At 43.9% G+C, this 25,230-nt stretch overlaps 2 protein-coding genes, 1 long non-coding RNA gene and 1 pseudogene across 4 annotated transcripts; 2 read left to right on the top strand and 2 right to left on the bottom strand.

The window, feature by feature from the left end:
• Positions 1 to 1,931: 1,931 nt before the first annotated feature.
• On the bottom strand, positions 1,932 to 5,707 carry LOC124005261. The gene is made up of 3 exons (XR_006833594.1): positions 5,181 to 5,707; positions 2,665 to 2,788; positions 1,932 to 2,490 (listed from the first exon to the last, which is right to left on the bottom strand). It is a non-coding gene; the product is annotated as an uncharacterized LOC124005261 (long non-coding RNA).
• On the top strand, positions 4,640 to 8,049 carry LOC124005260 (TLC domain-containing protein 3A-like). The gene is made up of 5 exons (XM_046314356.1): positions 4,640 to 4,912; positions 5,481 to 5,564; positions 6,682 to 6,898; positions 7,073 to 7,171; positions 7,300 to 8,049. Exons 1-5 carry the CDS (start codon positions 4,794 to 4,796, stop codon positions 7,597 to 7,599), a joined length of 819 nt encoding a protein of 272 aa, XP_046170312.1. The 5' UTR covers positions 4,640 to 4,793; the 3' UTR covers positions 7,600 to 8,049.
• Positions 8,046 to 16,068, bottom strand: LOC124005258 (annotated as a pseudogene).
• On the top strand, positions 15,870 to 25,230 carry LOC124005259 (tapasin-related protein-like). Of its 2 annotated transcripts, none has more exons than XM_046314354.1 (8): positions 15,870 to 16,237; positions 16,418 to 16,603; positions 16,713 to 16,988; positions 20,757 to 21,086; positions 21,356 to 21,691; positions 22,421 to 22,522; positions 22,673 to 22,689; positions 23,214 to 23,349. In XM_046314354.1, exons 1-8 carry the CDS (start codon positions 16,192 to 16,194, stop codon positions 23,235 to 23,237), a joined length of 1,317 nt encoding a protein of 438 aa, XP_046170310.1. In that variant the 5' UTR covers positions 15,870 to 16,191; the 3' UTR covers positions 23,238 to 23,349. The 2 variants fall into 2 exon arrangements, with proteins under 2 accessions (XP_046170310.1, XP_046170311.1); XM_046314355.1 differs by lacking the exon at positions 23,214 to 23,349 and adding an exon at positions 24,890 to 25,230 and having other exon boundaries at positions 15,871 to 16,237.

Below are 25,230 nucleotides of genomic sequence, written 5' to 3' on the forward strand. Positions count from 1 at the left end.
CTTTGTCGCAAAACTACCTGATCTTCTCAAAAATACAGTGCCTTGCGAAAGTATTCGGCCCCCTTGAACTTTGCGACCTTTTGCCACATTTCAGGCTTCAAACATAAAGATATAAAACTGTATTTTTTTGTGAAGAATCAACAACAAGTGGGACACAATCATGAAGTGGAACGACATTTATTGGATATTTGAAAAAATTTTAACAAATCAAAAACTGAAAAATTGGGCGTGCAAAATTATTCAGCCCCCTTAAGTTAATACTTTGTAGCGCCACCTTTTGCTGCGATTACAGCTGTAAGTCGCTTGGGGTATGTCTCTATCAGTTTTGCACATCGAGAGACTGAAATTTTTTCCCATTCCTCCTTGCAAAACAGCTCGAGCTCAGTGAGGTTGGATGGAGAGCATTTGTGAACAGCAGTTCAGTTCTTTCCACAGATTCTCGATTGGATTCAGGTCTGGACTTTGACTTGGCCATTCTAACACCTGGATATGTTTATTTTTGAACCATTCCATTGTAGATTTTGCTTTATGTTTTGGATCATTGTCTTGTTGGAAGACAAATCTCCGTCCCAGTCTCAGGTCTTTTGCAGACTCCATCAGGTTTTCTTCCAGAATGGTCCTGTATTTGGTTCCATCCAACTTCCCATCAATTTTAACCATCTTCCCTGTCCCTGCTGAAGAAAAGCAGGCCCAAACCATGATGCTGCCACCACCATGTTTGACAGTGGGGATGGTGTGTTCAGGGTGATGAGCTGTGTTGCTTTTACGCCAAACATAACGTTGTGCATTGTTGCCAAAAAGTTCAATTTTGGTTTCATCTGACCAGAGCACCTTCTTCCACATGTTTGGTGTGTCTCCCAGGTGGCTTGTGGCAAACTTTAAACAACACTTTTTATGGATATCTCTTTTTATGGATATCTCTTCTTGCCACTCTTCCATAAAGGCCAGATTTGTGCAATATACGACTGATTGTTGTCCTATGGACAGTCTCCCACCTCAGCTGTAGATCTCTGCAGTTCATCCAGAGTGATCATGGGCCTCTTAGCTGCATCTCTGATCAGTCTTCTCCTTGTATGAGCTGAAAGTTTAGAGGGACGGCCAGGTCTTGGTAGATTTGCAGTGGTCTGATACTCCTTCCATTTCAATATTATCGCTTGCACAGTGCTCCTTGGATGTTTAAAGCTTGGGAAATCTTTTTGTATCCAAATCCGGCTTTAAACTTCTTCACAACAGTATCTCGGACCTGCCTGGTGTGTTCCTTGTTCTTCATGATGCTCTCTGCGCTTTTAACGGACCTCTGAGACTATCACAGTGCAGGAGCATTTATACGGAGACTTGATTATACACAGGTGGATTGTATTTATCATCATTAGTCATTTAGGTCAACATTGGATCATTCAGAGATCCTCACTGAACTTCTGGAGAGAGTTTGCTGCACTGAAAGTAAAGGGGCTGAATAATTTTGCACGCCCAATTTTTCAGTTTTTGATTTGTTAAAAAAGTTTGAAATATCCAGTAAATGTCGTTCCACTTCATGATTGTGTCCCACTTGTTGTTGATTCTTCACAAAAAAATACAGTTTTATATCTTTATGTTTGAAGCCTGAAATGTGGCAAAAGGTCGCAAAGTTCAAGGGGGCCGAATACTTTCGCAAGGCACTGTATATGTTTGTCTAGATTTCTCCAGTCCAGGTGGTGCTTGTACAGGCAGACCATCTATGGGAGCAAGGATGTCAGCGTTGTGCAGCAGCTGAAACCTGGTCCTGACTGAACGCTCCTTGGCGACAACACCAGGCTCCAGAGCATCAAAGCTGGAAAACAGGAAATAAAAATGTGAAAACATTAAAACCTTGCACAACATCAATTCACCTCTCAAGTTTAGATAAGAAGAATAACCTCTTACAATGCAATGAAAATTATATTCACCTGAAGTGCTGGTACTGCTTGATCTGTGGCAGCGGCCTGAAGTACGGAGTCAGGTGTGGTTGCCAGCCATAGCCTTCCACCAGCACCGTACTATCCTCCAGTCCAACCAGCTGTGGGATGTTGACCCCTGTCACTGTGTTGTCTTTCACAACACCAACCATCTCAGACAAAGTATTCACTCTGGTCTTTCTGAAGGGCTGCTTGATGAGGCCGAAGCACCAGCAAACTTGATGTGGCCTCTGATCAGGAAGTGAAGGTCCAGACTGTGGTGGATCTTGTGCATGATCCGCCAGGCACAATACCAGAGCACAAACTTGTTCTTGTTTTGGCCACTGCAGTTATCACAATTCAGGTCCCCACGTGTTTCCCCAACTCCGTAGTTGGTGAAGAAATGGTGCATGTATTTGATGACTGCGCTGCTGCCTTTGCTGGATGACAGGCCTTCATCAGTCAAGTAGTTGACTTGTTGTGGCATTCCTTCACAGCAGACACCAAACAAGCCACACCTGCGAGGAGTTAAAAAGTAGATGGGACCTGGCTGCATAGGGTAAGAAGGATAGTGCACCTGCAAACAACAAAAGAACATTAAGATAAATTACAATTAAATTGTCTCACTCCTGTCAATTCACCGCTCAGTGAAATGTATTTTCCTGCCTCCCATATATTTTTTTTATTTTTTGGGATATCTATCCATCCATCTATGTCCTTAATCAGTATAAAAGGAGGAACGGTTGCTTACTTGTTGAGCAAAATCAAAGCTCTAATCCATCCTGATGTCTTTGCTTGCTGGTTCAGTAGGGCACCCCTGAGACAACTGCAGGTCTTGAATAAGTGGTCCTGCAGTCAGGCGTGTTGTACTGATGCTGAAAGACAAATTCCAGATACTAACGTTACACATATTTCACACATGTAAGTTACTGTTAGCTAGCAAGCCAGCCATCTAATCGGCGCTAATGTTAGCTAGATAACAGCAAGCTTTAACTTGGGGTCTTTTATTTAGACATGTAACGTTAAAGTTAGCTAGCTAATTTTTTTTACCAAAATCCCAATCCAGAGTAAAGTTAGCAAGCCAGCCATCGAACTCCAGCTGGCTAGCTAACAGCCAGCTTTAATTAGCAATACAAACTGATTTTCATAGCTAGCTAAAGTTAACCAAAATTGGTTCAATGTTTGATTCTTACGCATATACATAGATGAAAGCTTCACGTCCTCTGTCATTTCCATTTAGTTTGAACAGCTTGTTTAGCCCGTTGTGGTAAGTCACTCTGGTTCACACTGACAGTGTGCAATGATATAAGTATCATCAGATCTTTCCCCCTCTCTGTCACTGATGCCATGGTTACCCTTAATTTGAAGATGTAATCCTGAGACATGTTTTATACAAACAGCCTTCTGTGTTCTCTTTTCGACTCCCTACGCATTCTTCTGTGACAACACTGTTGATTGTCGCCATTTCTTCTCCATCACGGTCATCAGAAGACTCTACAATATCTTCAATGAAAATGTTTTGACCTAAATCAGGGATTTCCTCGTCATCTGATTCATTTTCAGAGTCAGAGAGTCAGCATGGCACGATCGTCCTCCAGAAAGTGGTCCATCACAACTTTCCCCACTTACCTTTGTCGATAGCACCTGATAAATTCAGGGCAGCAATGTTGAGAAGTAGCAACATATTTGCAGTTCTTCATGGCTAATGTTATATATTTAGAAAACTGCGGTAGAAAAGATTATCTACACATTACGAGCAGCTCATTTTATAGACACAAGATGCTACACCGCAGACCAATCCAAACTCATCTCTCGGCATGAGCAGTCTACTCATTATCTCAGCCAATCATGGCTAGCGGGAAGGTTTCTGACTTTTTCTGTGGCTAAACCAACTAGGCTCTTAATTTAACCATTTTATTTGTATTAACATATGGCATACAATTCGATTTTAAGGCACATGAAAGTTCACATGTTCAAGAAGGCATTTCTGCCCCCAAAAAACATTTTGACAAAAAAATGTGAAGTCGTGACTTGCGACATAAGCCTAGTTTCCTGAATCGGGTCACATATAGATTCTACAGACATTACTGACTACTTCTAACCCCACTTTAACCTTGGCACAAATAATAATTTAAAAAAATCTTTAACCAAATGATTTCCATATACTGCATAATGCACATGTCAAACTCATTCCAAGGAGGGACAAGTGTCTGCGGGTTTTCGCTCCTCCTTGTACTTGATTGATGAATTAAGATCACTGATTAGTCAGGGACTCCCCTCTCCTGGTTGTCTAGGTCTTAATTGAAAGGAAAGGCTAAAATCCAGCAGACACTAGGCCCTCGTGGAATGAGTTTAACACCCCTGGTTTATTGCATTGGGGGCAATGGAATAGGCAGAGTACGAAGCGCTGCTGGATATTTAGATGACATTCACCCTAAAAAAATATATGGCTAGTAAAGATCCTACTTATAAGTATTTCCAACCTCGCTTTTATCTCTGCACATTTCGTTTAAAAAAAATGTAAATCAGTCTTAAAAATGTTTTTATACCATATTTTTAATTGTTTTCATAAATATTTCTCATTGTTTTCATACATTTCTTGTTGAATTTGCTTATAAGCACAATACAAATAAATGGTCATTGATTCATTGTAATATATTTTGAAATCGACATTGCAATGTTTTGAAATGTGTGCTTTTATTTTGAAGGTTTCCTCAGAAAAAAACACTTCCAGTCAGATGCTAAACTATTTGAATAGTACCTGAGCTTAAAAGGCTCAGCTACTATTAATTTGCATCTTCGGGGTGAACGCATGCAAGTACGGTTCGCTTCCTGCTTCCTCGTATTTGGACAGTGTAGCTGGTTAATGCGAGTGTAATCATGTATATGTTAGCTTGTGGCGTTGTATTTTTCCCGGGACTGTTCTTCATATCCAGGAAAGTGCTTGAATCCACTTTCAAAAATTGGAATGATGCAGATGTGTTTGTGGTCAGCGAAAGGTAGGCTTTATTGTGCGACTATTTCCGTATGCATAAGTTAGCCAGTTATTGTCATTGAATGACTTAACTAGTAACTGACACTAAGTATTTCAGTGAGCAGATTTCTAGTTCTATCGCAACAACTCCGGAGAAAAATATCAACTGAACCGCAACCTGGATTTACAGGAGACATAGAAGATGCCGATTCTCCTTTAAAACCAAGAGCAATTTAACTTGCCATTAACCCGTTCTTCAAGCTTAATAATGTCAAAATGCGTTCGGTACTTACCAAAGAATGGCGTTTCACTGAGCGACAGATGGACTTCCAAAAAATGGTCCAAATAAAAACGTACATGCATCCGAAAATAATGTATTTCCAAATTAGCAATGGAATTAAAATACACTAAATGAAGCCTATCTAGAAATGTATAATCACTAACGTACCCTATATTGTCTACATAAACCTTTACCTGGCACCAATATATTAATATAACATTTGTTTGCTATTTTAAATTAATATTAGAACAAATGAAAAACCAATTGTGCGCACTTTCATTGCCTCATCTCATCTATTCCATCTCTTCACAAGGTTGCTGTCCTCCATCCATGCAACTCTGGCTACTATTGTTGGGTTCATAATTGCTACTGCCTCCAATGATGTGATGTCTGACAGGTAAGAATTCATATTTAAATAATTTCCTTTTTAAACAGCAATCATCACGTGTAGGAATTTAACCAGTGATTCTGTCACAACTAGAGCCATTAAAAACAATAGTTTTTTTTGGGGGGGGGGGCGTAGTACACTGATAGAAAGGACTGACATGTACAACAAGAGCACGTCAACCAGAGTCCTCTAGAGTTTAACTTGAGCACAACTCCCCCGCCCCAATTTTAACACTGTGGTCTCATTATCTGCCGGGTTTAGCTGTGTTTATTTCCTTCGTGACTGAAACTGTCACGAAAATATTCTCCATTATTCATAGTAAAAAGGAAACAGTTTTGAAAACTTAAGGTCATGAACAGTCAATTTGACTGTAGGGTCTCCGCAAATATAATTAAAAGTTTATCCTATTCATCTATGGCAAATATATGTGTATCGTCTGTAGTTAGTTACTGTCTAGTTAGGTCTTCAGCCAGCATGGAACAAAAAGGGAGTGGGAGGTTCGTTCAAAACTCAGACGCAGTTGTCAAGTCGACACGTGTCAGTGCTGCTGTGAACCGCCTCACAAGAGAAATGGAAGATGTATAGCTAAATATAAATTTGAAACAATGTCAGTGTTTGCGTTGCTTTTTGTATCACCAAATTTGCTTGATGATTTTACTGCAACACTACATTCAAGTTGCTTGACATGGGCGTTTCAAAGAGCTGTCACTCAACGTCGGGCTCATGAATATAAGCTTCTCGCCCACTCAGCCTGTCTTTTCAAAAGTCCTGGTAGTTAGCCATGGGGGGGGGGGGGTGTTTAGCATTTCTATCCAAAACAAATTATGGGCGATTTTATTTTAGTCACTCAAAATGTTAGTTTTACATGGGAATCAGTGACTGTTCGGGACCTTTTTTAAAATGTTTAATTCCAGGTCATGTGACATGATTAACCAAAACACGGCCCTATTTATATTTTTACTTGAACCTCGTTTCATTGGGTGTAGGAAGAGGATTCAGTGATAAAGGTTAAGGCCACATTTCTATTTGTTTCACTGGTTAAATCATCAGTTTTAACACAAAATCCAGCATAAGCGCTTACTTTCATCATGATTCTAATGTACCGGTATGTCACCATCTTCTTTAGGCACAGACTGACCAATGAATTTGTGTGGTTTGGCGCCCCTTACATGGCCTTTGATATCTACGCCATGTATCTGAGTAACTACCACAGTCAAAAGGTCAAAGGGCACAAGGCGTACATGAAGCACTCCCTCCTTACCATCAAGCTGTTCCTCCTCCGGTATCCCCTGCTGGTGTTTCATCACATGGTCCTCCTCACGGTCTTTATGCCCATCACTCTGGTGAGGGAGCACAATTACTGTACAGCAACTTTAGGTCTGATGCGTTACATCGGCAGTTGAAATTTGTGACTGGTCCAGTTTTTGTTATTGATAATCGACCGTGTCATCCTCAACAGCTGGCTGTGCTCAATGAGTTTGTTTTTAATATTCATATCATGCTTTTTTCCCCCTCAGTTCCTCAGGACCGGTCTAGGTGGAGACTTCTTCATTGGCTGTTTCTTCATGGCTGAATTCAGCACTCCATTTGTCTCATTAGGAAAGGTTCTGATCCAGGTAAGGCCACTCCCAGATTCATAAACCCCTTTGTTTTTGATTTGTGCTTTAGGTAGTCTGAACATAGTATGAATTGTACTCTAACTCTGTGTACAATCATTAAACAATCCATATATTTTCCTCTGTAGTTGGGACTAGATGACTCATGGCTTCACAGAGTCAACGGTGTGATGGTTCTGCTGAGTTTCTTCACCTGCCGTATCCTGCTCTTCCCCTACATGTACTGGGTGTATGGTCAGCAGTACACCATTCCCTTCCACAAAGTGCCGTTCCATCTACAGCTCCACTGCAACTTAGCCAACCTATCCTTACTAGCACCTCAGATCTACTGGTTTGTGCTGCTGTGTCGCAAGGCCTATCGCCTCTACCGGCGTCAGACTGGGTCAACGGGTCAACCTTCTCATAAAGATGGCTCAAAGACAGATTAGAGGTGCCATCTAATTCTGTGGTTAGCAACATGTCAATTATGCTTCCTTTGCCCTCAATGCCATGAGTTATTTCAATCCTTGCCTCTGAAGGAATGGTCTGTGGAATTTAGGACATGCAACTGCCTATGAATACAAAATGACTGGTATTTATAAAAATTCTCAGTGGTCTGTTATACGATGTAGTTTGTGCAAGAAATATTTTATTTTTTCCTACCTGAAAGCGTGACACCATGCATCATGACTAATCAGGGTAACTTTCTATCCAACATATTTAAATTAATTATTTCATAGTTAAGTATGAAATGTTGCACTAGAAAATAGATTTGACAGCCATGAAATAAGCACTGAAAGCCCAAGCATTTTGATCAAGTTGTAACCCTGTCTTGTGTCCTAGTGTGGATGATCAAAGTTTGTTTTAATGAGTTTTGATTAATAAACCACTGAAAGACATGCAATTTGTCAGTTTTATTCAAAAGTACATTTTGGGTCAGAACATTTTGAGGCTGGGAACAATAAACCCTCATTCGAGCACTGTCTTAAGTGCATCAACCTGAAGATGACAGCTGAGCAATTTTCTGATGAAACAGCCTTCATCTCGGCGCTGTCCAGGTCGTCTGTGATGGTGGTGAAGAAGTGGCGAGTGTTCTTGGTCTCCAGGTGGGAGCAGCAGCTGGGGTGTGCGGCCAGTACTGCCTCGTAGTGGGTCAGGATCTCCAGGGCACACAGGAACAGGGACTAACACTGACCGCCGGGCATCATCACTTGAATGTGCTGCACATGGCAGAAGAGCTGGCACAGTACAAACAGCACCTCCTGGCTGGCGGTGGTTGTAACTGCCCTCTCTTCTTTTGGTTCTTTGATGGAGGTGTTTGAGGAAGATGGTGAAAGCTTTCCCCTCAGGGAGTCTATGATCTCTCTCATGGCGCTGGCGTACAGCAGTCCCACGTGGGCCCAGCCCTGGCCGGGAAGCCAGTCTTTGCAGCTGGAGCCGCAGAGCAGCTGGCGGACACGCAGCAGTAGCACGGACAGACGCAGCTCGCAGGAGAACGGCCGCAGGTCCAGCAAGGGGAGAAAGTCCACGTACTCCAGAGAGTAAGGCACATGGAGACGACCTGAGCGGAGCAGCTCTCTCATGGCTCTCAGCAGCCTGCCCCACTCGGCGACTGTGCACCAGGGTAGGGTCTGTGTCACAGCCACCAGCAGGCCTTTGCTGAACATATTGACGTCGTCGGGCCGATGCTGGTCCAGAGCCAGAGAGGTCAGCATGGTGTCCTGAACCTCGTCAGAGAGACCGCAGCACTCCATCCACGCCAGCAGCCCTGTGCCCTGCCCGTACTGGGACAAATTTAGGCCAGACCACTCCTGCTCCGGCAGCTCGCACACAGCCAACAGTGAGGACGGCACCTCGTTTTTGAAGTGATCCCCCCCACACTACCTTCAGGTGGAAGCGAACAGTCCAGTCCAGGGTCTCCACCTTATTGTAGAGCCAGAAAAGGGCTCTGGACCAGGTGTTGGGGGCTGAGGCCACCTCCCGTCCCACCACCTTGCACAATGCAGTCAGCACAGTGACGAGCAGCACCTTGGACTCCATGGATAAGTGACGTGGTGCGCCCTCTGCAGGAAGCTCCCAGCACCCGCAGCCCTCGTTCAGGAGCTGGCAGAGGATGCAGAGGAGGGGGAACGGGGAGCAGTTCATGACCCAGTGTGGAGATGCATCCTGAAAATGCAGAGTGGAGCAAACGCAGGCACAGCTCCAGGCTGCAGGTGCTAGAGCCAGAGGGGGAGAGGTGAGGCAGGACGAAGGCATACACAACCTCTTCAGGGTGCAGGAAACTCTGTCCGCTCTCGGAAATGCTCGGCTGCATCAGTGCAACCAGGAAGTGCAGGAACTGGTCCTCCTCCTTAGCCGAGGACAGTTTAGTCATGGCATTATCTTGAAGACAGCTGCACAGTAAGCTCCCCGCAGAGCTGCCCGTCCACTCTGTGCAACCGGGGGCACCCCCCCTCAGCCCTGGGAGTTGCTGGAGTATATTGGAGAGGAGGCTGTGGGCCCCATGGTTCACCACCGCTAGATGGCAGCACCGACGCAGGGTGGCCTCGGGGTTCTGAAAGGCCACGCGGGCTATGGCGGCCACGGCCAAGCTGAGGTTTTTCTGCGCCGATCCACCCTGGATGATGCAGTTGAACGCCATGTTGAGCTCCTCACTAAAACCCTCCGTCACAGCCTGGGGCAGAGAGCCCTGGAGACCCTTCTTGGAGCAGGTTAGCATTTCCGCTAATGTTGTGTTTTTCTCAGCTAAGGGGAGCTCTGCGAAAATGTTCACAATAATGTCCTTCAGCTTTCTGCAGTGCTCTACTTCTTCAGTATCTATTTGGCACTTTGCAATGAGAGTGGAGACTAATTTCATGACAATGTCCTTTCGCTGGAATGCGTTTTTGTTTCTCTCCAGACCGCTGATCCACTCCTCCACACTCAGGGACCAGCTCAGTTCAGTTGCAAATAGAGTAGTGAAATCTCGGAAGCCCTCCAAGCGGTGGTTAATGATGGCTACGGCAATGTGGGCCATTTCCCCAGCATTGCTCTCTGTGTCGGGGAAGGACAGTGAGACTAACAAGCCTCTAAAAGTGCTTTGCACATTGTTCAGTGTCTGGCGCTCACCCTCATCCATGGTCTCAGACATGGAAAGTTCCTCTAGAGACTCGAGCACTCTGACCAGACAACTTTTCAGACGGCGTGCCAAGACACTGGGGTCACAGCTGTCTGTCATCTCCAGCAGCCCTCTCTTCTCCCAGGCCTGAGTGAGCTGTGAGACAGTCTGCAGGGCTTGCATTAGTGTCATTCCACAGGGTTTAAACTGGGAGGGTGTGTGGGCTGCCTTCAGGTCACTGTGGGCCTCGCTTATCACCTGGACCAGATCAAACTTCTCTATCCCAGCATGCCCCTTTCTGACAGTCACCACACTGTTCAGGCTCTGAAGTTGCACCTCAGCTGGGAGGATGATAGCTTGGTCTATCAGATGTGAGGTGTACAGGGAGTCGAGGCAGTTGGATAGGGCACGGTAGCAAAGGTCAGAGGTGCTCAGATGCTCTTTCACCTCCTCCAGAGCATGAAAAAGAATGGACAGCACATCATTGGTGGATGGTGCTGGGGTATCAGGGTTTGACTTGAATCTTTTGGCAGCATGAGGCGAGAGGCCAGTGGTGTTGGGGAGGCGGGTCCACTGGTTAGTAAAGACCGTATCTAGGTCGTCCTCTTGCCTTCCCTCCCTGCCCTTCCACAGCTCCCACCACACCTCCAGCAGGACGCGGACGTCCTCCTCAGTGCTGTTACGGGTGATGTGTTGAACTAGCTTCTCTAGCTCAGAACTCAGGTGGGACGACGGCAGACACAAAAGCAGCTGGGCGTAGGTCTGAGAGAAGCCTTTCAACTTGAAAGCTCAAACATCACTGTTCGGTTAATATCAGGTAGACTGTTCTGCAGAGAGAAGAATGGATTCTCCCTCCAGCCGATTTCCATGTCCTCTTTGCTCTCCCGCCCCAGTAATTTGCTCCATAAGACGCAGATGATTTTCTTCTTCCAGTGAACACTGGTCAGACAGCTACCTCGCTCCTGCCCACATATTTCTCTGACAGCCTGTAGAATTGGGTGGCCAACCTTACTCCAGTCCTCCTTCTGCAGGGCACTGAGTGACGCTGGCTGGCACAATCTGTTGGCCAACAGAAAGCCTCCCTGGAGAATGGCAGTCTTCTCACAGCTCAGCCAGGAATCTGAAAGCACAGGCAGAAGAGTAAGAATGTATGAACACAGGAGTAGACTACAGAGTAGTTAGTTCAGTACAGAAACCAGGTTGCCGGGGCCAAATCCATTTGAGTTGAGTTACTTGACAGATCCTCTGATTAAAAAAACTTTGCATACATGTTTGCCCATGGAAGGAGTTGTCAGAAAGTTACTTTTTGTAACGGAATTCCAGAACATTCCAGAGATAAAGGTGTTTGTTTAAAGCTGACCCATTTTGTATTCCCCACCATACCACGAGACATCCACGTCTTCATCACTGGAAATGATAAACGGTTGAGTTTGATATCATTCAAAAAGCTTACAAATAAGGGTGCAAGCTTCGGTTGAGACACATGCTTTTGAATACAGGGTGAGTGTCATTTCAATCATATAAATATGATTCTTAGCATGGACCTATCCTTCAGACCACTGCAGTTTAGCTGCTACGCCATTGAAATGTGAACTTCTGATTACTATCACGAAGGGAGATACCTATTCAGTTGTACAAGTGAATACCTTCCACATTTAACCCAACCCCTCTGAATCAGAGGTGCAGGTGGCTGCCATAATCGACATCCACATCAGAGGTGCGGGTGGCTGAATCAGAGGTGCGGGTGGCTGCCATAATCAACATCAGAGGTGCTGGTGGCTGCCAAAATCAACATCAGAGGTGCGGGTGGCTGAATTAGAGGTGCGGGTGGCTGCCATAATCAACATCCACATCTTCCGTGCCTGGGAAACACTGCCTTGCTTAGGGGTAGAACAACATATTTTTACCTTGTCAGCTCGGGGATTCGATACTGCAACCTTTCAGTTACTGGTCAAACGCTCTAACCACTAGGCTACCTTCCAATCCACCCACATTCAAATGTCAACTGATAGGGGTGAAATTACAGGTGTAGCACCTATGTGGAAGCTTGGTGATTTGCAACAGCACTTGGCTGCATTCAAAACAAATTTCCTCCACCGCATCCCATTTCCCCGTAACATGGCAGAGAATTGCATTCCAGCCTTTTACTTTAGGTTTGGGTCCATCAGCTTCAAACAGCTGTAAAGACATTTTATTGCTATTAAGAATATAATACACAGCAATTTAGATGGTACACCGATTCCCTACACTATTCAGTGCTTGTTTTCTGAAACTGAGCGAACAGTGTAGAATTTTAGCAATCAGGAAATGACAGTGATTTCTACATTTACCACTTGACCTGATTAACACAGCTACAAAGTCAAGACAGCTTTCACATTTTGAAATCAGATGCCATTCAGGAATGAGGAAACCAATATGCAAATATCATAGCCAATCCCAACACTGGAGGGTAAAGTAATACTGTGAAACACACCATTCCACTATTACTGCAAATATATTTTGGACATTTTCTGAAATTACAATGCATATTCTTAATAAAAATCCTGTGTAGAACCTTGAAACAGTCATATCTATTCTATTGTCTATATTTCTATGATTTCAATGGGTTTCCTTTGGAAGATTAAGAGTAGAATTTAAAAACAGATATTCCCATTCAAAAAACATTCTGTGTGGACTTCCAACCATCTTTGTGGTACCATTTGTAAGTTGAAATGTCAACTTGTGAGTACATTTATCAGCCAAAACATGACACCCACCCTGTACTCAAGAGCACGTTGTGTCTGAACCGATGGCAGTCACAAGACAACCTCAGATGATGTAAAAAGGGGTCTAAGCTACAACGTGTGTATATGACAAATCAAAGTTAACACGGTTTTTGATAGTTGATTATTTAAGGTTAAATGACAGTTATTATTAAAGAAATGTTTAAGTAATTATACAATAGTTTGACAACCCTGTTTGTAAACTTTTAAGTCATATCAATATCAACCATTTTTTCCCCCACCCCCAGTGATGAATATATACAGGGCATTCAGATTCCAATAACACCGTATGAGATGTTACTATCCTTTGTGCAAGCACTTCCAAGAGTTAATGAACAGTGAGCCTGGTGAAATTTGGGGAGCGCATCGTCAGTAGTGTACATTTGGTTCCTAGGGTGTTTCGGCCTTTCACACTATACACCCTCCCCAAAGGCGGCCAGCGACAGGGTGATCAATCCTACGCTTGCGTCCCATTCCCAATTAGTCATAAGAGTTGCCTTGTTGATGATAGCCAACATCCCATGGGACTATGCATGGCAGGGGCGTCCTCCTCCCTGAGTCAAGCATTGTTGACCGCATACCTCCTGGCCCTCTCACTTCAGGGCCCAGCTGGGGTCTTTCCTCTTCATCCAGAGCCACTGACTGCTGCCTTCTGCCGCCTCCGATACAGCTTTGATTGCTGAACGCTGGCTCTGGCCCTTAATTCCAAGGTCTCTAAGCAGTCTGGTTGTAGATGTTGCCACAAAACCTCTGCAGCCCACCTCCACTGGTCGGACTTCTGCGTTCCAGCCATGATGCCGTGCTTCGGCAGCTAGATCGGCATAGCGCAGATGCTTTCGCTCATAAGCCTCATCTACTGAGTCCTCCCAGGGTACTGTGAGCTCAATGATGAAGACCTTCTTGAGGAAACGGGACCAGAGCACCATGTCAGGTCTTAGGGTGGTGGTTGCGATCTCCGGAGGAAACACAAGTTGCCGGCCAATGTCAGCTAGCATTTTCCAGTCCCGGGCCAAGTAAAGTATTCAGACCCCTTCACCTTTTACACATTTTGTTACGTTACAGCCTTATTCTGAAATTGATTTACATTTTTACAAATCCCTCAATATACACACAATACCCCATAATGCCAAAGCGAAGAACAGGCTGAGACATTTGTGTAACTATATTAAAAATAAACAGAAATACCTTATTTACATAAGTATAAGACCCTTTACTATGAGACTTGAAATTGAGCTCAGGTGCATCCTGTTTCCATTGATCATCCTTGAGATGTTTCTACAACTTGATTGGAGTCCACCTGTGGTAAATTCAATTGATTGGACATGATTTGGAAAGGCACACACCTGTCTATATAAGGTCAGAGCAACAACCAAGCCATGAGGTCGAAGGAAGTCTGTAGAGTGCCGAGACAGATCTGGTGGAAGGGTACAAAAACATTTCTGCAGCATTGAAGGTTCCTAAGACCACAGTGGCCTCCATTCTTACATGGAAAAAGTTTGGAACCACCAAGACTCTTCCTAGAGCTGGCCGCCCGGCCAAACTGAGCAATTGGGGGAGACTGGAGGTTACCAAGAACCCAATGGTCACTCTGAACAAGCTCTAGAGTTCCTCTGGAGATGGGAGAACCTTCTAGAAGGACAACCATCTCTGCAGCACTCCACCAATCAGGCCTTTATGGTAGAGTGGCCAGACGGAAGTCACTCAGTAAAAGGCACATGACAGCATGCTTGGAGTTTGCCAAAAAGCACCTAAAGGACTCTCGTACCATGAGAAAAAAGATTCTCTGGTCTGAAGAAACCAAAATTGAACTCTTTGGCCTGAAAGCCAAGCATCTGGGAGACTAGTTAGTATTGAGGGAAAGATGAATGGAGCAAAGTACAGAGGGAGCCTTGATGATAACCTGGTAGATCACACAGAACCTCCGACTGGGGCAACGGTTCACCTTCCACAGGACAATGACCCTAAGCACACAGCCAAGACCATGCAGGAGTGAACATCTCTGGAGAGAACTGAAAATAGCTGTGCAGCGACACTCCCCACCCAACAGAGTTTGAGAGGATCTGCAGAGAAGAATGTGAGAAACTCTCCAAATACAGGCATGCCAAGCTTATAGCGTCACCCAAGAAGACTTGCTGCCAAAGGTGCTTCAACAGAGTACTGAGTAAGGGTCTGAATACTTGTGTAAGTGATTTCAGTTATAATTTTCAAGTGTCTAAACAGGGTTTTGCTTCATTATGGGTTATTGTGTGTAGATTGAGAACAATTAATCCATTTTATTACTGGCTGTAACATAATAATGTGGAAAAAGTCAAATGGTATGCAAAATAGGTCAACTTTGACCACATTTCTAGAATGTTTTGCCATTCAGATCAAAAGTCACTGAGCACTTCTCCAATGGGAAAATTACGTTTAGTTCAAATCAAAAGGGGCACTGTCAGTGATTGACTTGAAATGGATTAAGTTTACACCTGACTGTAAAAATGTGTCAGCTAGCTAGTTAAGCAAATACATACAGTTAACATGTTACAACTATAAGCCAATACATTCAACTCAAATCTCATTGCTACCTTGATTCATTGTTTGGGTGAGGCGCAGTTAAGTCTTCAAATGTGCATCCTTTCATCCACGCTGAACCCAATTCCACGCCAAGCAAACTACAACGAAGAGCACGTGTAAAACAAATTTGTTCAATGCATTATTCTACTAATTGTAATGAAACGAGAAGTTTAATACTGTAACGAGATACTTACTTTCCAATGCGATATTACAAGAAACCAATGAAAGAAACGTGTTTTTCGGTCACTCAAAACAAGTCTTCTTACTTCCGCATCAAGGTCACGTGTGCGGATTTTTTGTTTTTGAAGAGCGACAAAATGTACTTTAACTTTACAGCACCACTCATAGTATGGATGTATATGGAGGGTTGTTTAGTTGCAGTAGCATGTTTTGGTTTTAATATTGTTTTCCCTAGTAGTTTTTAACACTTTCTTCCTCATTCACATATCTGATTATTACTTTACTAATACAAGCCATTGTAAAAATCAAATGTTAACGTGTTTTACGGACAGCTGCACAAGCAGGTTCTGTTTTAGTCACTTGCATCAAGTTGTCTGAAATGAAAGTGAAAGCTCTTCGAGTTGAGTGGCACAGGGAAAGATAGGTCCAGAAGACCGTTTTGTAACATGAGTTTAAACGTCAATATTCTTCTTTGTTTATTTCTCTGTGGAGGTAGGCTACTTTATGACCTTTATTTTTTTTGCTATCATATTTCTATAATCTGATGGTTTCAGGCATGTTGTGCTCGTTCGGCGTTATGTTTGTTAGCCTATAATTATGATTGATTTTTAAATGTGAAGTTACATTTTAAACTCTCGTAGTGCTTATTCTACGTAATCCTCGATTTGACAGAGGTGCCAGGAATCCAGTCTTTCGAACAGGTGCCTTGGCTGCCCTGTCAGCTGGTGGATGAAAGTGTAACGTTCAATGATGAGGGACATGCTGAAACCGAGTACCAGCACAGAGACGCTGGGCTGCAGTTTGGCCATCCAGGGGACAGTGCCTTGAACCCTAATACGATCACCTTCCTTGTTACAGGTGAATGAGAGAAACCGCTAAACAAATGTCAGATTTGGTTATATGTTCTTCACTGGTTAATGTTTGTTGTTTTCAACACTGAGAGATGCGCTTCAAACCCTGTGTTCAGGCTCTAAGGTGGACATGAGGAAGTACATTGAAGGAGTAGTGGAGCACCAGCTGCAGTGTGAGATCCGCAGGTACAACACAGAGGGCCTCCAGATGTGTTGGCCAGGTTTAGGAGCCCAGGACCATGACATCTGGTTCACCTGCACCATACGGCACACGGACGACGTATTCATCATCACCAGCTTCCTCAGACACACCCCTGCAACGCCCACACCTGGCCAGGCACACTACCGCAACTGGGCCGCCATCGCAGACAGAGCGGCGCTAACCACTTCAAGTAATGCGTACTTTTCCTTCTGTCTATTTCTTATGCAGTAGATCAAGTCACTCATTCCACGGAGGGCCGAGTCTGGGTTTTCTCTCCAGCCTTGTACTTGATTAAGGTCACTAATTAGCAGTTGTGTAAAGTACTTAAGTTAAAATACTTGAAAGTACTACTTAAGTTATTTGGGGTATCTACTTTGCTGTTTTATATTTTTGACTACTTTTACTTCACTACATTCCTTAGGAAAATATTGTACTTTTTACTCCATACATTTTCCTTGACACTCAAAAGTACTGAATGCTTAGGACAGGAAAATGGTCAAATTCATGCACTTATCAACTGAACATCCCTGGTCAACCCTACTGCCTCTGATCTGACGGACTCACTAAACACACATGCTTCGTTTGTAAATTATGTCTGAATGTTTGAGTCTGCCTGTGGCTTTCCGTAAATACATTTTTAAAATGATGCCATCTGGTTTGCTTAATATAAGGAATTTTAAATGATTTATACTTTTGATACTTAAGTAGATTTAAAACCAACATCAAGGCGGTGGCCCGTTCCTGTAGGTTCATGCTCTACAACATCCGCAGAGTACGACCCTGCCTCACACAGGAAGCGGCGCAGGTCTTAATCCAGGCACTTGTCATCTCCCGTCTGGATTACTGCAACTCGCTGTTGGCTGGGCTCCCTGCCTGTGCCATTAAACCCCTACAACTCATCCAGAACGCCGCAGCCCGTCTGGTGTTCAACCTTCCCAAGTTCTCTCACGTCACCCCGCTCCTCCGCTCTCTCCATTGGCTTCCAGTTGAAGCTCGCATCCGCTACAAGACCATGGTGCTTGCCTACCGAGCTGTGAGGGGAACGGCACCTCAGTACCTCCAGGCTCTGATCAGGCCCTACACCCAAACAAGGGCACTGCGTTCATCCACCTCTGGCCTGCTCGCCTCTCTACCACTAAGGAAGTACAGTTCCCGCTCAGCCCAGTTAAAACTGTTCGCTGCTCTGGCCCCCCAATGGTGGAACAAACTCCCTCACGACGCCAGGACAGCGGAGTCAATCACCAGAAGTAATCCTTCTCACCCCCCCCCCTTTAAGATTTAGATGCACTATTGTAAAGTGACTGTTCCACTGGATGTCATAAGGTGAATGCACCAATTTGTAAGTTGCTCTGGATAAGAGCGTCTGCTAAATGACTTAAATGTAAATGTAAAACCAAATATTTTTTTTACTTTTTAGAGTTTACTGGGTGACTTTTACTTGAGTCATTTTGTATTTTAAGGTATCATTACTTTTACTCAAGAATGACAGTTGGGTACTTTTCCCACCACTGCTAATGAGTAAGGAACTCCTCCCTGAGTTGTCTAGGTCTTCATTGAAAGGAAAAAGAAAAAAAAAACGCAGATACTCGGCCAGCCGTGGAATGAGTTTGACACTTCTGCAGTAGATGTAGGCTGTACTCTAGTCCAGTGCTTCCCAATCCTGGTACACATTTTATTTTTGATACTATGCTTGCTGATTAGTTGATTCAACTGTGTTAGTGCTAGGGCTAATATCTACACACCTTGGGAAGCACTGCTCTAGTCTGTAACATACAGTACCAGTCAAAAGTTTGGACACCTACTCATTCAAGGGTTTTTCTTTTTGTACTATTTTCTACATTGTAGAATAATAGTGAAGACAACTATGAAATAACACACATGGACTCATGTAGTAACCAAAAAAGTGATAAACAAATCTATTTTAGATTTTTCAAAGTAGTGTTTGGTTCTGAGAATGGAAATATACTTATTCATGTCACTGAGGGAGAGCGGGTAATGTATGTCAGGATATGTTATTGTTAGCCATCAGGGATCCTCGGAGGAGAAGAGACAGTCTGGTACCAGTCACCATGACAGCCGTGAGTTGGGGAGGAGTGAGCACTTTGGGGCAGAGGTCCGGTCAGATGAGGTGAGGAAGAACCAATTTCACTGAAGTGTTTTGTGTCTCAACAGGGATGCATTGGCTGTTCCAATGTGTAGGAAGTGACTCCACATAGGAGAAAGGGTTACTAGTGCTGGTGTGAATGTTGAATGTTTTTGTCGATTCAGCTGTTCAATCCTTTAGGAAGAATAAGCTTGGTTTGAGCTTTCAGTGTCCGAGTTCTTACTCTAATAATCAGAACCTAGCAGAAGCCACCCTTTGCCTTGATGACAGCTTTGCACACGCTTGGCATTCTCTCAACCAGCTTCATGAGGTAGTCACCTGGAATGCTTTTCCAACAGTCTTGAAGGCGTTCACACATGCTGAGCACTTGGAGGCTTTTCCTTCACTCTGCGGTCCAACTCATTCCAAACCAACTGAATTGGGTTGAGGTCGGGTGATTGTGGAGGCCAGGTCATCTCATGCAGCACTCCATCACTCTCCTTCATGGTCAAATAGCCCTTACACAGCCTGAAGGTGTATTTTGGGTCATTGTCCTATTGAAAAACAAGTGATAGTGGGACTAAGCGCAAACCAGATGTGATGGCGTATCGATGCAGTATGCTGTGGTAGCCATGCTGGTTATGTGTGCCTTGAATTCAAAATAAATCACTGACACTGTCACCAGCAAAGCACCATCACACGTCTCCATGTTTTTAGGTGGGAACCACACATGCAGGAATAATCCGTTCACCTACTCAGCGTCTCCCAAAGACACGGCGGTTGGAACCAATAATGTCTAATCTCAAAAAAGGACAGATTTCCACTGGTCTAATGTCCATTGCTCATGTTTCTTGTCCCAAGCAAGTCTCTTCGTCTTATTGGTGTCCTTGAGTAGTAGTTTCTTTGCAGTAATTCAACCATGAAGGCCTGCTTCACGCAGTCTCCTATGAACAGTTGATGTTGATGGTTCTTTTACTTGAACTCTGAAGCATTTATTTGGGCTGCAATCTGAGGCGCAGTTAATTGCCGATTTCTGAGGCTGGTACCTCTAATGAACTTATCCTCTGCAGCAGAGGTAACTCTGTCTTCCTTTCCTGTGGTGGTCCTCATGAGTTTCATGGCGCTTGATGGTTTTTGCGACTGTACTTGAAGAAACTTTCAAAGTTTGACATTTTCCGTATTGGCTGACCTTCATGTCTTAAAAGTAGTGCTGGAGGGTCGTATCTCTTTGCTTATTTGAACGGTTCTTGCCATAATATGGACTTGGTCTTTTACCAAATAGGGCTATCTTCTGTATACCACCCCTACCTTGTCACAACACAACTAATTGGCTCGAACGCATGAAGGAGAAATTCCACATTTAACTCTTAACAAGGCACACCTGTTAATTGAAATGCATTCCAGGTGACTACCTCATGAAGCTGGTTGAGAAAATTCCAATAGTGTTCAAAACTGTCAAGGCAAAGGGCGGCTACTTTGAAGAATCTCAAATATAAAATATACACTTTGTTTGGTTACTACGGTGCCATATGTTATGTCATAGTTTTGATGTCTTTACTGTTATTTTACAATGTAGAAAGCAGTCCAAATAAAGGGATCCTTGAATGAGTAGGTGTATCTAAACTTTTGACTGGTACTGTGTGTCAGTTATTCCTTTTATACCCTTGTTTATTTGATTTAGGCATTTGTATATCCATCTATGAGTAAAAATGTTAGGTCAATTGTCCAATACTTCTCTCTCCTGAAAGTCTGAGTCACATATACTGTATGTCTATGTCAGACTCATCAGAATGAGACCCTGGCTATAATCTCTTCTAAATTTCTCCTTCCTCTGCACCCCCTTCCTGCCCTGCCTTGACTGTGACCTGTTTGTAGCTGTGATGCTAGTCCTCACCCGCTCTCCCTCTGTGCGGGTGGGCCTAGTGAAGCAACAGAGCCTGCATTGTCAGTTTGACGTGGACCACAAGGCAGCTGACCTGACAGTGGAATGGCGTTTGCAACGACACGGCGAACGCACCACGCTCTTCAGCCACTCCAGCCGCTCGGGACAGTCGAAGGGGAGCGGGGTGCCGCTTAATGCCATCGGTAGAGGCAACGCATCCCTGACGCTCCCCCTCACCAAGCAGAGCAGCGAGGGGACGTATGTCTGCCTTGTCTCAGTGCCTCCACTGTTTGGTAGCCATGACATCACTCTGCACATCATGGGTAAGGTGGAGGGGTTAGGGGTCACAGGACTTGATGCAGACACATTTCATTGTTGAAGCTTTGCGCCATCATTTGCTCATTGAACGAATAAGCAAATTACTTTAATCACTTCCTGATATGGTATACACTTTTATGAATTTGTCCATCTCTATGCCATGATAGCCATAATATAGCCAGTTAAAGGTGTCATGTCCTGCCATTTTTATCACCTTGTATATACTGCCAACATCCTCATTGTAATGCCAGTCATTTCTGACATCGTCCCTCAGAGCCGCCTCGCGTGTCCTTGAACGTGGACTCTACCATCTTCCTGGTGGACAGGGGTGAGCAGAAGGTGGTGTGTGAGGCAGAGGGCTACTACCCCCTGGATGTGGAGATGGAGTGGTTCAGGGAGCCCAGTGGTGGAGGTGGAGGCCTCCTACCAGAGAAGCTGGACACTGTCCTGTACTCCAGCCACCGCCACCACCAGGACGGGACCTACTCTCTATCGGCCTTCTTCCTGCTCCACGCTTTTCTGCATGACTCGGGTTCCAAGTACTTCTGCAGGGTGTCTCACAGCTCCCAGCGCATGCCCATCCGCAAAAGCTTCACCCTCATCGTCACAGGTTAGGTGTTTTAGGAACTTCTCATGGAGTTTTAAACCTTATACCCCTTATACCCTAAACCTTATTACGTACAGTGATACAGTATGCGTTCATACACATTTCTGCAGATTTACAGAAGCATATTTTATACACACTGAGTATACCAAACATTAAGAACACCTTTGTAATGGTTGAACCCCCCCCCCCCTTCCCAAGTTGCCTGGATGTCTTATGGGTGGTGGACCATTCTAGATACATACGGGAAACTGAGTGTGAAAAACCCACAGCGTTGCAGTTCTTGACACAAACCGGTGCGCCTGGCACCTACTACATACTACATTCAATGGCACTTCAATATTTTGTCTTTCCCGTTCACCCTCCGAATGGCAAACATACACAAGCCATGTCTCAAGGATTAAAAATCCTTCTTTATCCTGTCTCCTCCCCTTCATCTACACTAATTTGAAGTCTATTTTAACAAGTGAAATCAATAAGAAATCACAGCTTTCACCTGGATTCACCTGGTCAGTCAATGTCATGGAAAGAGCAAGTGTTCTTAATGTTTCCAACACTCAATGTATATAGTCTTCACGGAATATTAATCCGAACGTACTACATTGTATGCAGTACCAATTCATGGCCACTAGATGGCAGCCTCAGTACCTACACAATATACTGTATTATGCTATGAAAGGAGCATGCTACAAAAAAACTGCATTGACTGAAACTTTGGATGTTATGTTTTATCAGAGTATGACAGTTGGAACGCTGCACTGTGGTTGTTCTTTGGCTTTGGATCCATCTTGGTCATGGTGGCCATTTTGTTTGTGATGCTACCCCGCCTGAGCTCAGGTGAGCGTCTCAGGTTCACCACACTCTGTCCTTTACCTTCAGTCATTGCCAGGTTAAGCTTGTTAAATGAGGTCACCTAATTGAGATATTGCTAATTATTGTTTGCTTGCTAGTTCACCTTTTGAACCCTTGAATGTTTTTCTTTTACAGCAAGAAAAGCTAATCAGGTGAGTACATCTTCATACCTAACGCGTGCGTTTCAAGTTTTATTAGTAGTATTTACAGGATACGCATGGTATACGTCATCCAACGAAATGCTTACTTGCAGATTATTTCTCTACAACAATAACATATAAGCATACGAACAAAGTACATGGCAGGAGAATAGAAGACATTTTAGCATAAGTATAGTACAGGAAGGCAAAATATACAATGCATTCGGAAAGTATTCAGACCCCTTGACATTTCACATCTTGTTACATTAAAGCCTTATTCTAAAATTGATTAGTTTTTGCCCCTCAAGCTACACACACTACCCCATAATGACAAATCAAAACAGGTTTAGACATATTTCTGTAATTATTTTTTTTAAATGAATTTGCAACAATCACATTTTACATAAGTATTCAGACAATTTACGTAGTACTTTGTTGAAGCACCTTTAGCAGTGATTACAGCCTCGAGTGGTCTTGGGTATGACTCTACAAGCTTGGCAGACCTGTAATTGGAGAGTTTCTTCCATTCTCTGCAGATCGTCTCAAGCACTATCATGTAGGATGGGGAGCGTTGCTGCACAGCGATTTTTCAGGCCTCTCCAGAGATGTTAGTTCGGGGGACATTCAGAGATTTGTACCGAAGCCACTCCTGCGTTGTCTTGTCTGTGCTTAGGGTCGTTGTCCTGTTGGAAGGTTAACCTTCGCCCCAGTCTGAGGTCCTGAGCGCTCTGGAGCAAGTTTGCATCAAGGATCTCTGTACTTTGCTCTGTTTATCTTTGCCTCGATCCTGACTTGTCTCCCGGGTCACTGCTTCTGAAAACCATCCCCACAGCATGATGCTGCCACCAGCATGCTTCACCGTAGGGATGGTGCCAGGTTTCCTCCAGACGAGACACTTGGCATTCAGGCCAAAGAGTTCAATCTTGGTTTCATCAGATCAGAGAATCTTGTTTCTCATGGTCTGAGAGTCTTCAGGTGCCTTTTGGAAAACTCCAAACGGGCTGTCATGTGCCTTTTTTACTGAGGAGTGACTTCCTTCTGGCCATTCTACCATAAAGGCCTGATTTGGTGGAGTGCTGCAGAGATGGTTGTCCTTCTGGAAGGTTTTCCCATCTCCACAGATGAGCTCTGTCAGAGAGACCATCGGGATCTTTGTCACCTCCCTGACCAAGGCCCTTCTCCCCCGATTGCTCAGTTTGGCCGGTTGGCCAGCTCTAGGAAGAGTCTTGGTGGTTCCACACTCCTTCCATTTAAGAACGATTGAAGCCACTGTGTTCTTGGGGACCTTCAATGCTGCAGACATTTTTTGTTAACCTTCCCCAGATCTGTATCTCGACACAATCCTGTCTTGGCGCTCTATAGACAATTCCGTCGACCTCATGACTTGGTTTTTACTCTGACATGCACAGTCAACTGTGGAACCTTATATAGACAGGTGTGTGCCTTTCCAAATCATGCCCAATCTGTTGAATTTACCACAGGTGGACTCAAATCAAGTTGTAGAAACATCTCAAGGATGATCAATGAAACAGGATGCACCTGAGCTCAATTTAGAGTCTCTTGGCAAAGGGTCTGTATATTTATTTACATAAGGTATTTCTGGGGTTTAAAAAATGGATAAATGTAAAACCTGTTTTCACTTTGGCGTTATTGTGTGTAGATTGCAGAGCAATTGGTTTTATTAGATACCTTTTTGATTAAGGCTGTAACTATAAGAACATGTGGATAAAGTCAAAGCGTGTGTATACTTTCCCAAGGCACTGTGTAGTCCAATATTTACACATGTACTGGAGAAGGTGGAATGGGGGGGCAGTGTGTAAACTGAGCAGTATATTAAGGGTTTGGTTGTGTGTGTAGCATGACTGTAGGGTTATCACGATACCAGCGTTGCGATACTGAGAGGTATCTTGGCAAGGAAACAAAACATGAAGCAGACTACATTTCCTGAGGAAAACAGTCCTAATGTTGTAAACAAGCAGCCTTATGTTGTCACCCAGAATCACGTTTCCTTTCCAAGCTATAGCACACATTTGACATACTGTAGTTTTTTAAATTTAAAGGACCATAGCATTTAGTCTGCTTTGTTTTCCTTTTTGAAAATCAGGTGTTTTAGTATACTGGTATCTTGACAACCCTACATGACTGTATACGTGTGGGTGTTTGTGAGAGACTTCCCTGCTCATTGTGTGTGTACTGTATCTCTCCTGTTCAGCGCAAGCCCTACTGAGAGAACCATCCAGAGTGGTCCTTCTCTTCATCTCTGGAATTCTCCATCAGATGGTTTATTTTGGAGTTAATGTTTCCCCTGAATCTCCTATTATTAAAAGTACAGACAGTTCAGAGAGACTATCCCACAAAGTCATAGTACTGCTCTACGATGAGATTGTGTAAGGTAGCTTAATTTTCCTATAGAAATAATTGACATGGAATAATTTATATTTTATAAAAATGCATGATAATGTATGCTATGAGAATATGCACTAGGAACTTGATTTGTTTAAAAGCAAGGGCACGGATGAGATTGTGAATATAAATATGTATTCTTTATTTGTA

The sequence above is a fragment of the Oncorhynchus gorbuscha genome, linkage group LG19 (assembly GCF_021184085.1).
Source record: "Oncorhynchus gorbuscha isolate QuinsamMale2020 ecotype Even-year linkage group LG19, OgorEven_v1.0, whole genome shotgun sequence".
Lineage (NCBI taxonomy): Eukaryota > Metazoa > Chordata > Actinopteri > Salmoniformes > Salmonidae > Oncorhynchus > Oncorhynchus gorbuscha.

Bases quoted from the DNA above. Each gene is read 5' to 3' on its own strand.
- LOC124005259 (XM_046314354.1), top strand. From the start codon at position 16,192: ATGAGTTTAAACGTCAATATTCTTCTTTGTTTATTTCTCTGTGGAG. The intron at 16,604-16,712 runs GTGAATGAGAGA...CCCTGTGTTCAG, and splicing joins GATCACCTTCCTTGTTACAG to GCTCTAAGGTGGACATGAGG. The intron at 21,692-22,420 runs GTTAGGTGTTTT...ATGTTTTATCAG, and splicing joins CTTCACCCTCATCGTCACAG to AGTATGACAGTTGGAACGCT.
- LOC124005260 (XM_046314356.1), top strand. From the start codon at position 4,794: ATGTATATGTTAGCTTGTGGCGTTGTATTTTTCCCGGGACTGTTCTTC. The intron at 4,913-5,480 runs GTAGGCTTTATT...TCTCTTCACAAG, and splicing joins GTGTTTGTGGTCAGCGAAAG to GTTGCTGTCCTCCATCCATG. The intron at 7,172-7,299 runs GTAAGGCCACTC...TTTCCTCTGTAG, and splicing joins TAGGAAAGGTTCTGATCCAG to TTGGGACTAGATGACTCATG.